General features: G+C 45.6%; 2 protein-coding genes across 2 annotated transcripts; one reads left to right on the top strand and one right to left on the bottom strand.

Annotated features, from left to right (window-relative positions):
- Nucleotides 1-4326: 4326 nt before the first annotated feature.
- Nucleotides 4327-6084, bottom strand: LOC106577505 (uncharacterized). The gene is made up of 4 exons (XM_014155575.3): nt 5865-6084; nt 5705-5760; nt 5312-5462; nt 4327-5194 (listed from the first exon to the last, which is right to left on the bottom strand). Exons 2-4 carry the CDS (start codon nt 5742-5744, stop codon nt 4618-4620), a joined length of 768 nt encoding a protein of 255 aa, XP_014011050.1. The 5' UTR covers nt 5745-5760; nt 5865-6084; the 3' UTR covers nt 4327-4617.
- A 1903-nt stretch (nt 6085-7987) lies between these two features.
- Nucleotides 7988-9867, top strand: LOC106577499 (uncharacterized). The gene is made up of 4 exons (XM_014155560.3): nt 7988-8151; nt 8261-8314; nt 8520-8670; nt 9023-9867. The coding sequence occupies exons 2-4, from the start codon at nt 8275-8277 to the stop codon at nt 9597-9599; spliced, it is 768 nt and encodes a 255-aa protein (XP_014011035.1). The 5' UTR covers nt 7988-8151; nt 8261-8274; the 3' UTR covers nt 9600-9867.
- The last annotated feature ends 1771 nt before the right edge of the window (nt 9868-11638 follow it).

Genomic DNA, 11638 nt, shown 5'->3' with positions numbered 1-11638 from the left:
CCTTTTGCCAGTTCATTATAGGCTTAGATGTGGGCCCTTTACTTAGTCTATCATCACAGAACCCCTGTGGAATAAGGCAGATCTCAGAGATTTGTTTTACAGTCTTACTACCAGGCAAAGATCTAAATCAACATCCACTTTTGGCTAATGCTGAGCTGTCATGTTCCCTGTTCTCACAGAGTTGTTTTATGGACATACGTTCTGCTACCCAATGCAGGTAACAGTAAACAAATAATATGCTTGTCTAACAGTGTTTGGAGGGTTAACAGTTTGGCCAGTAGAAAGCGTTTGACAGGTCATTTATATTAGGTTGATAGTGTAATGATGTTGAACAAAGGAAGTACATGGCTAACCCAGCAGGGTTAACGGTTACTGGTGCCAGTGGCAGTTTGGGGCAGAGCCAAGGAATGTTGTTTACCTCTGGGTGAGGCGGCATGGGAAAGCCCTGGCAGAGCCAGAGGGTGAGAGGGGGAGGATGGGTGATACAGGTACATCATCAGACATGCAGAGACAGGGTTTTGGGATTGTGGGGTGTGATAGGTTTTCAGATAGTGTTACAGGACTGTGCTGTTTTTACAAGTAATTCAGAGAGCGAGGGAGGGGGGGGAGGTAGAGAGAGCTGTACATGACTGTTTGTCAGGTGATTGTGTATATGGTTATTTTCTGATTTCTGTGATGAGGTCAGTAAATCACCATCATTGCACAGGGCTTTATAATTCCCTGAATTGACAATGAACTGCCACTAGATGGCATTCATTATTAAACTATGTTGAAGGAGCAAGCAAGCTATTGCCAGTGGTGTGTATTCATGGATGCCAAGGGAAGCCAGCCTTCCCCCCAAAATGTACCAATAAAAAATAATAAAACATATACAATAATTTATATATTTTGAGCTAAACTGAGTGAACTCAACTGTGAATGGTCCTGGCGCACCAAAAAAAAGTGTTTATGGAATCCAGTTTGGATTTGGATTCACACCACATCAAAATAAAAAAACTTGGATTGTTGCATCTCGTTGTGTTGTTGTCCTCTGGTGGCCTAATCCTTAATTAGCCATGGATGGAGATAGGGATTTGGATCCAAATGTTAATTCATACTTTGTGCCCCTGGCCTCAGATGATGGAAGTTCAATATGTAGCTACAGTAGATGTTTTTATATTTTTACATTTTATTTAACCTTCATTTAACTACGCAAGTCAGTTAAAGAACAAATAGTTATTTACAATTACGTCCTATCCCGGCCTACCCCGACGCTGGGCCAATTGTGCACCGCCCTATGGGACTCCCAATCACGGCCGGATGTGATACAGCCTGGAATCAAACCAGGGACTGTAGTGACACCTCTTGCACTGAGATACAGTGCCTTAGACCGCTGCGCCACTCAGGAGATGACAGCTGCACCACTCGGGAGATATAGTAGGCTAATGTTAACTAGCTGGCTAATCGTTGACCATGAAAGGAGGTTAGGCTAGCAATCATGCATTTTAGCCCAGTAGCCTAGGCAGGGGCGGAAATCCCGGGGGGACGGGGGGGACACGACCCCCCCATCCTGGGAAAAATATGATTTGTCCCCCCCAATATATCACTGAAACATAACTATGTAATTTAAATAATATTAATAATACGCAATGAAAGCAATTGTGCTGATTATAGACACTTAATAGCGCTTTTTTAAGTTTCAAAAGATTGCGACCCCCCCCACCCTTTTCCTCACAATGGTTTGATCCACTGCCAGTTCCTTAGTTGGCAAGGTAACAGAGGGGTCGTATCTACTGTCTGAAAGGCACTCAATGAACGTAACTGACGTGAGGTTAATCTAGTCAATCGCACACACACACTAGCTGAATATGCAGAGCTAGCGCGCAAATATTAACTATTAAGCTAGCTAGTACCTATTCCATTTATGTGGCGTCGTCAAAGATGGAATCTTTGCTATCGTCAATTTATTCCAAGATCAGCATGCAGATGATGTAAGTTAGTGCTTCAATGTCCCTGTGATAAGGTTAGCGATAAACTGAAGTCCAAACTGAACAGAACTACACTCTCTTCTACCATTGTCTTAAATATATTTAATGGTCTCGTTGCAAAAGCTAAATTGTCGCAAGGGAACTTTTATTTATTTATTTTATTTCACCTTTATTTAACCCGGGTAGCAAAGATTATAGCAAACACCACTGAAACTGAATTGGTGCTCGCTAGCTTTGCAAATTCAGCTATTGTTGGAAGCTAGCCAATATGAAACAAACTATTAAAATTACAAAAGGTTGCAGCATATGTTGTGTAAATGGTGAACTCATACAGCTGTCAACTCTTGTCATTTTAATCCGTTTCACATTTGCTAGCTACCTTTTAGATCGAAACCCAAATAGAATGATAGAAGATGATAGAAGCCCATCTCCTACTGTAAATAACCTACACACTGTGTGTGTGTGTAGCCAGCCAGCCAGCCAGCCAGGTAGAAAAATGGCAGAAAAATAAAAGATGGACATCAGAGTATTTTTCAATACACCAAAACGCATAGTAAGAACCCTAGTAGCCTAATATCTTAAAGACTAGTTGATAAAATGTTCATAAGAAAGAAATTAAATTCTAATGGAAATGTTTGACAATGATGTCATTAGGCAGAGCAGGCAACAGATGGCACACAGACAGCAGAGTTGGGGACAGATATGCAGGGACAGACTGGCAGAGATAGGGAGTCTCAGGTAAGTTTGTTGAGTCTTTGTTTGGCAACATTATGAAAGGTTCTCAATTTTTTTTACTTGTAAAATAGGAACATAATTGGAAAATGCCATGGATACCCCCACTCTCAACTTAAACTGGTGACTGAACTAAGATTTGTTAAAGGCAATGGTATTGCTGTTGTGATTAGTTGTGTAGTTTTGGGTACCGATAGTTAGGAGTACAGCAAACACCTTATTTCTTTGGTTCCTCAATATACATTTACCATATTACAATGTAGGCTATGTGTTACAGCACTACTTTTGGTGTCCCCCTCAGGAATTGCTCTTGAGAAAATTTCATGTAATTGTCCCCTCCAAAGTTGATATCAGATTTTCGCCCCTGAGCCTAGGACAACAAAAACTAAAAGCATGTACTGTATGACAGTCATAGACCGTTTCGTCAATATGAAAGAGAGGAGGATGACATTGGCGTTTCTCTTCAAGTAGGGTGAGTCATAATGTTTTATCTACTTTTTCTACACGCACGCACGCACGCACGATCACGCACGCACGCACGCACGCACGCACGCACGCACGCACGCACTCACGCACGCACGCACGCACGCACGCACGCACACACACACACACACACACACACACACACACACACACACACACACACACCCCCCCCCCCTCAGTACCATGGACAGCCACATGATATTTAGCTTACGTTGATTGGACTAAATTGTTTCGGGAATCTTTTAGTTGTAACTGTATTAGACAAAAAATCGGTGATTTGAGGATGTTGAAATGTTGAAGTTGAAATGGTGCTGGAATAGTGGAGGCAGCTCCTGTTGTCTTTGGGACTTGCGGTAACTCTCCGTGGTTCTAAATCAATAGTTGTTCAGTAGTTCGACAATGTCAGAAATATTAACTTGATTGACCATGCTGTAGGTCATGTAACTGTTTGTTAAATGTAATATGTTTTGTGGACTACACCGGACATATGTTGCTCTCCGGTTTTGTGATGAAACAAAGGTGTGGTTGAATTTATTCTGCCATTGTGTGTTCTTATTGTCTCGGCCTTAGCCCTATACTGTATATCACGGTGTCAAGGCATATGAACTAACAGGTTATAGAACAAACAACACAATTATCACAACACAGAGGTTGTAATTATGGCTTCCACTTTGAAGACAAACACTGCAGGCTATAATCCTAATAGCTTTTACTCTCCCTTTGAGTAAGATATTCAGCTACTTTAATGAGAAGAAATGTACTTACTATGACTGAGATATGTGGTCGTCCCACCTAGCTATCTTAAGATGAATGCACTAATTGTAAATCGCTGTGGATAAGAGCGTCTGCTAAATGAATAAAATGTAAATGGAATATTTAAACATCTTCAAGATTTGTTTATGCTGTGACACACACATATTTCTGATATTTCTGACGCATATGCTTATGTTGAAGAGAGATGACTGGTTGCATGTAGAACTACAATATGCTACTGATCCAGTCTTATTGGACAATGTTTATCTACTATTTGTATGTCCTAATATGACCTTCCACCTCATACCCTTATCACCACTTTATCATTTGGGGAAGTAGCTTAAACTATTTAAATTAGCATCCTAGACACATCAGACACAATACATTTAAGTTATGTTTAGTTTTGCTTTTTATTTCTATAAATGAAGAATACAACACCAATATGGCACAGTCACTGACCAACCTTCAGATAACAAACAAACAAAATACAAAGATGTCATTGACTCATCAGAGCCAATTCAGTTCATACAAAATACAGAATGGACCTCATCTGCATTACCAAGTTCATCTTTGTAAACTCTCCCTCATTCTGTTGACAATGGTGGAATGTTCTAAGGCTTTGAAGGGAGAATACAGTCATCAAGAGGGCAAGAGTAGTCAGTTGGAGGAAAGTGTTTGTGATTTAGTTGGTGTTGGTGAAGGCCTGGTAGAGGGCGGTGAGCTGGGCCTTCAGGTCCTGGGCATAGGGGTCCAGCTTGTCCTTCAGGTCCTCAGCATAGGGGGCCAGGCTCTTCTGCACCATCTGAGCTCTGGTGGTCAGCTCGCTCTGGAGATTCTCGGCCAGGGGGGCCACTCTCTTCTGGAAGTCCTGCAGGCGCAGGTCCACCTTCTGCTTCAGCTCGTCAGTGTAGGGGCCCATCTGGGACTGCAGCTCCTTCACACTCTGCTCCAGACTCCCCTTCAGCTCCTCACTCTTCTGGAGCAGGGTGGCCCTCAGGGCCTCGGAGTCCAGGGACTCTGCATAGGGGGCCAGATCCTGTTTCAGCTGCTCCACTCTCTGCTGGACTTGTGTCTTCATCTCCTCTGCGTAGGGCTCCAGTTTCCCCTTGACACTGCCCAGGTCTTGCTCCAGACGCTCTCTCAGCACCTCAGCCTCCTGGGTAATCTTGGTCATCAGGTCCTTGGCTGCAGGAGGAAGCTGCTCCTGTATGGAGATGGCATATTGGCTGGCCACATCAGCACTCTCTGTGATGCGGTCACTGCAGGAGAGGAGAGGAGAGGGGGGTCAGTTCAGGTCCCCATCCTAGTAATCTGAGCGATTCGACTATAGACATTCCACACGTTATGACAACTACATCACAGATCACATTACTTACTTGACATCCTGTCCCAGCTGAGACTTCTTGATCATCTGGACGGTGTCGTCGGCCGTTTGCGTTGCCTTGGCAACGTAGTCCCAGAAGGCATCTGTCAGCTGCTCCAGCTGTGGCTTAGGCTCATCAGCATAGAACAGGTTAGCATGGCAGCCTGTTGGGGCATAGCAGAAGAGTTCGTTTTTGTGAAACTGTATTTTTCAGGGTCATTACTGGTTAGGCATGGCAACCTGTTGGCGGCATTAAGGTAACTAGAAAAGTATAGCCCCTCTGCCATGGTTATTATTGACTATTGACTTCAAATGAATTTGGTAGATTGATGGAAGGTATTATGTTGCTGTACTTCAGCTCTATAAATGTCACTTATAATCTGAAATATTCTTGTATCCCACTCACCAGTGAATACAGCCAGAGCGAGCACCACAAGGACCTTCATGACTCTTAATCAGATTCTGTGAAATAAAGCAACAATCACTTAAAACATTGTAATCCACCAGAAAAAACCCATAATGGAATACTATCAAATAACACCATGGATTTGTAGAACCCCGCTTACCGTCTTTGTGTATGAGTGTGTTGGTGTATCTCTGAGTCCAGTCTGCAGTGACTGTAGTTTCAGCCGTGTCCTGGCCTGTATATATAGTAAGCAGAGCAGTAAGGAACACAAAGTCCAGGAGCCAGTGCCTCGCTGTCAGCAGTGCTCCAAATCATAAACCCTCAGACCGCAGTGCACCACTCAGCACCTGTCTACTTGACCCAGCCCAGTTGTGTTCTTACAACTCATCCTGGACCTGTCCCAATGAACCCCTGGACCCAGAACGCACAGGAGAGCACTGCGTTATCATCACCTCTGGGTAAAGTGTCACAAACAGAGTTTGGAACATAAAGTAGTGATCAGAGATACTCAGTGAAGACCAATCTCCTGGGACTGCATGCTGATAAACACATCTCCATTCAATCCCCTTGTCTATAGTTTTTCAATGATATGCAGTAGTGATACATGTGCAGCGGGACACTTGTTGGCCTTGCAGCTATACAGGTCTGTTACTGTTAATATCATCTGAGGGTAGATGTATTGTGTTGTATTGAGGCTTATGCACTTTTACATACACTTGCCTGTTCCTTTCTCTCAACCATAATGTATCTTTGTCTTTATATACGATGCTACAACTCTACAATGTTGATAGTGAGTATCTGGTTCACACCAGGTCAGTTTCATGGATTTTTCCTTGATGGCACAGAAAGTCTCAGATCGAATCAGCCATTCTCTGAGCCAATCACAGCCATTTCTCAGAAATAAATAGCGCTTTGTCCAGACAACACCTTCCTTTCAAACTTCATGATATATCAGTCTGATCAGATAGGGTATTGATTTATAGTCAGTTTAAGTTTGATGCCCAGACAGCTGGCATTGACTCCCAGAATATATTCTATGATATAGTTTTCAGTTTCACTGTGAGGTGTATGTGTTCAAGCACTTCCATGTGTCAGTTGTCTGACCAAAGTTCATTTGACCCCGGCCCATGCACACTGTGATAGGGTCTAGGGTTAGGGGTCGCATGGGCCCAGTCTATTCATTAGATGTGATTTCACAATAGCTAGTAGATAAGGTATGGTGTCTAGGAACTTATTTGGAATCAATTAAATGTTACAGTAGACTTTCATTTTTCAAAGTAAAGCTCCCCTTTTGTCATACTGTAGGTATTCTGTTTTTTTGGATAGTGGGTTACTGTGCTATACTGGTAGTTTACCTTGTCATAACCTCGACCCCGGGTTATTGCACAAAGAAATGTCTGGGAACGACATTACCATGTCAAAAAGGTGGATCAGTCTAACCAGAGAATGGCCGGATTGAGAATCTTCACAGCACTCATTCTACATCACTTGAGTTATTCATGATGTCACATCCTGGTAATCTGGAGTTTTGAAGTCAGGAGTTGAGTTCTAAACCTCCTATCTGCCCACTGTGCCTTATTACAAACCATCACAATGCCACTCTATAGAGAGTAGAATAAGGAGAGGGTGTTGCCTGGAATCTACTATTCCCTATGTAAATGCACTACAGTGCAACGTTCAACACCTCAAATAACCTCTGACCCCAGTGATGACTAAAATGTGTCAAGGTTGACACTGCGCTATAGGTTTGCTTTGGCGGTTGAGGTGACACAATCGTTGGGATGCTACCTTTGATGGCTAAACAAACGCCAGGATGTCTATAATGAAATCATGTCCTTGTCGAAAAGCACCAAATTGAAAAGTGAAATGTACTAATGCCAGCATCCGTAGAATCTAGTTAGCATTATACAGTATATGTGGTTGTGGTCTCACTGCTTGACCTGATTACAAAGTGTCTTTGGTGTGGATATGTTTAAGGTTATCTGCCGGCCATCAGCAGTGAAATGCCTTTATCCATTAGCATTACTGTAAGCAGGGGTTTTAGAAGTGAGGGGGGACATATTTTTGAAAATTATTTCTATATTTTTTATCCAGTCGGATAAACACTCCAAACAGACTACCCAACCGCTCGGAGGTGTCCGCATGGTCCTAAAGCACACAGTTGCCTCGTTTTATATCACATTCCAATGATAAAACTGTTGGCGACAAAAATGCAATTTCAGAATGTGGGGGGGACATGTCAATATAGTAACCGCACAGTCATGTGATGACAGCCAGCAAGGAGTTGTAGCAGAAGCAGGAAGAGAGGTGACATGGCAGTGACTCCTGGACTTTGGGCTTACATCTACAGCTCTACAGCAGGTTTCGACTATATATACAGCATGGCACTGGCCTGATAGACACACAGACAGACTGAATACACAGAAATACACCAAGAAAAAAAACAGGTGAGGCCAATGCTGAGATTCAAAACAAGGTGTTGAGAAACTAGGATTTTAGGGTTCTAAGATTCAAATGTAATTGAAGTGTAATTGATTAACAATGTTTCTGTTTCAGTGAGAAACGCAAATATGAAGGTGTTGGCGGTGCTTGCGATTGCTATACTCTCTGGTAAGTAACATCTAATGTTACCACAACCATAACTACTCTGTAAAAAAAAAATCATTGAAACCTTTTGAATGCAACAAGATTATTAGAATGATTATTATTTTAAACCTGGCCTACTTCAAGCTCCTTGAACAGTGTGAGGTCATAAAGTAGGTCAGGTTAAACTAGCAGTTTCACAGGAACTAACTCTACTTCCATGCCCCAACAGGTTGCCATGCTAACCTATTCTATGCTGATGAGCCCAAGCCACAGCTGGAGCAGCTGACAGATGCCTTCTGGGACTACGTCGCCAAGGCAACAAAAACTGCCGACGACACCGTCCAGATGATCAGGAAGTCTCAGCTGGGACAGGATGTCAAGTAAGTCATTTGACCTGTGATCTAGTTGTCATAACATGTGTGTAATGTCTGTAGTGGAAGCCCTCAGAGTACTAGTCACCCGAGTGGCGCAGCGGTCTAAGGCACTGCATCGCAGGGCTAGAGGCATCACTACAGACAATCCCAGGCTGTATCCCAACCTGCCGTGATTGGGAGTTGCATAGGGTGGTGCACAATTGGCCCACGTCGTCTGGGTTAGGGGGAGGGTTTGTCCGGGGTAGGCCGTCATTGTAAATACAAATTCGATCTTGACTGACTTGCCTAGTTACAGCAAGTAAAATAAAATCAATAAATAAAACTAGAATCCTGACCAGACCCCTCTCCTCTCCTGCAGTGACCGCATCACAGAGAGCGCTGACGTGGCCAGCCAGTACGCAGTCTCCCTTCAGGAGCAGCTTCCTCCTGCAGCCAAGGACCTGATGACCAAGATTACCCAGGAAGCCGAAGTGCTGAGAGAGCGTCTGGAGCAGGACCTGGGCAGTGTCAAGGGGAAACTGGAGCCCTACGCAGAGGAGATGAAGACACAAGTCAAGCAGAGAGTGGAGCAGCTGAAACAGGATCTGGCCCCCTATGCAGAGTCCCTGGACTCCGAGGCCCTGAGGGCCACCCTGCTCCAGAAGAGTGAGGAGCTGAAGGGGAGTCTGGAGCAGAGTGTGAAGGAGCTGCAGTCCCAGCTGGGCCCCTACACTGACGAGCTGAAGCAGAAGGTGGACCTGCGCCTGCAGGACTTCCAGAAGAGAGTGGCCCCCCTGGCCGAGAATCTCCAGAGCGAGCTGACCACCAGAGCTCATATGGTGCAGAAGAGCCTGGCCCCCTATGCTGAGGACCTGAAGGACAAGCTGGACCCCTATGCCCAGGACCTGAAGGCCCAGCTCACCGCCCTCTACCAGGCCTTCACCAACACCAACTAAATGGCTCAAACCAACACCACTCCTTGATCCTCTGAAACGTTTTCAGTGATTTTGTCATACCCTGAACTGCACTGTAAAACATGGAAACTTAACTGGGCATATGCCCAGAGCATCATATTTATTATTATTTAGTGCAGGGTGAGAAATGTAAACCAAACGTTCACACTCAAATATTTATATGTGTTTGTTTTTACCTTGTTGAATAATGTCAACTTTTTATAATTTCTTAAATTTTAACAAAAATAAAGCTATTGAAATTATGAACATATGCAAGATTGTTCCCTCATTCATTACACTCCAATTACACATGCAATATGTCACTTAAGGACACAGGAAAAGTCACAACTATGGCTGTCCCCGTCTCTTCCCTGTCTCTGTGTGTCTCTCTCTGTGTGTCTGTCTCTGTGTGCCTCTCTGTGTGTGTGTCTCTCACTCTCTCTGTGTGTGTCTGTCTCTCAATCGCTCGTTCTCTCTGTCTCTCTCTGTCTCTCTCTCTCTCTTTCTCTCTCTGTGTCTCTCTGTGTGTGTCTCTCTGTGTGTGTCTCTATGTGTCACTCTCTCTGTCTCTCTCTTTGTTTCGCTCTCTCTGTCTCGCTCTCGCTCTCTCTCTTTTAGCAACATAAATACTTGCTGTGTGCCTCTCTGTGTGTCTCTCTCTCTCTCTGTGTGTGTGTCTCTGTCTCTCTCTTTCTCTCTCTCTCTGTGTCTCTCTCTCTTTCTCTCTCTGTGTCTCTCTGTGTGTGTGTCTCTGTCTCTCTCTTTCTCTCTCTCTCTCTCTCTCTCTCTCTCTCTCTCTCTCTCTGTGTCTCTCTCTCTCTTTCTCTCTCTGTGTCTCTCTGTGTGTGTCTCTCTGTGTGTGTCTCTATGTGTCACTCTCTCTGTCTCTCTCTCTGTCTCTCTCTTTGTTTCGCTCTCTCTGTCTCACTCTCGCTCTCTCTCTTTTAGCAACATAAATACTTGTGTTGAGTGTGTGAAATCCCTTTGCTTAATTAGAGCCTGTTATTTCCTGGGCCTCCTAAGTCCAGACTGGCCCTGCTGACATTTGTGTCTCTAGCTCATGTGTCAGCAACAGGTTTATCCAATTCTCTGTCCTTTTACATGTCAATGCTGGTAAAATGCCAATGTAATGACATGAAACATTCATACCCAGAAAGTATGACTCCCATGTGGGTATTTGGTGGGCAAGGTGGGCACGGGCTAGCCCACAGAAGCCCAACACGGCCCATCCCTTACCAAGCCCAGCACGGGCTAGCCCACACCAAGCCCAGCACGGGCTAGCCCACACCAAGCCCAGCACGGGCTATCCCACACCAAGCCCAGCACGGGCTAGCCCACACCAAGCCCAGCACGGGCTATCCCACACCAAGCCCAGCACGGGCTAGCCCACACCAAGCCCAGCACGGGCTATCCCACACCAAGCCCAGCCCTCACCAAGCCCAGCACGGGCTAGCCCACACCAAGCCCAGCACGGGCTAGCCCACACAAGCCCAACACGGCCCATCCCTTACCAAGCCCAGCACGGGCTAGCCCACACCAAGCCCAGCACGGGCTAGCCCACACCAAGCCCAGCACGGGCTATCCCACACCAAGCCCAGCACAGGCTAGCCCACACCAAGCCCAGCACGGGCTATCCCACACCAAGCCCAGCACGGGCTATCCCACACCAAGCCCAGCACGGGCTAGCCCACACCAAGCCCAGCACCGGCTATCCCACACCAAGCCCAGCCCTCACCAAGCCCAGCACGGGCTAGCCCACACCAAGCCCAGCACGGGCTAGCCCACACCAAGCCCAGCACGGGCTAGCCCACACCAAGCCCAGCTAAGGCTAGCCCTCACCAAGCCCAGCACAGGCTAGCCCACACCAAGCCCAGCACAGGCTAGCCCACACCAAGTCCAGCACAGCCTAGCCCACACCAAGTCCAGCACAGGCTAGCCCTCACCAAGTCCAGCACAGCCTAGCCCACACCAAGTCCAGCACAGGCTAGCCCACACCAAGCCCAGCACAGGCTAGCCCTCACCAAGTCCAGCACAGCCTAGCC

The sequence above is a fragment of the Salmo salar genome, chromosome 02 (assembly GCF_965601325.2).
Source record: "Salmo salar chromosome 02, fSalSal1, whole genome shotgun sequence".
Classification (NCBI taxonomy): domain Eukaryota; kingdom Metazoa; phylum Chordata; class Actinopteri; order Salmoniformes; family Salmonidae; genus Salmo; species Salmo salar.
The sequence above is the reverse complement of the archived record's forward strand: the minus strand, read 5'-3'. Positions and strand labels throughout refer to the sequence as shown.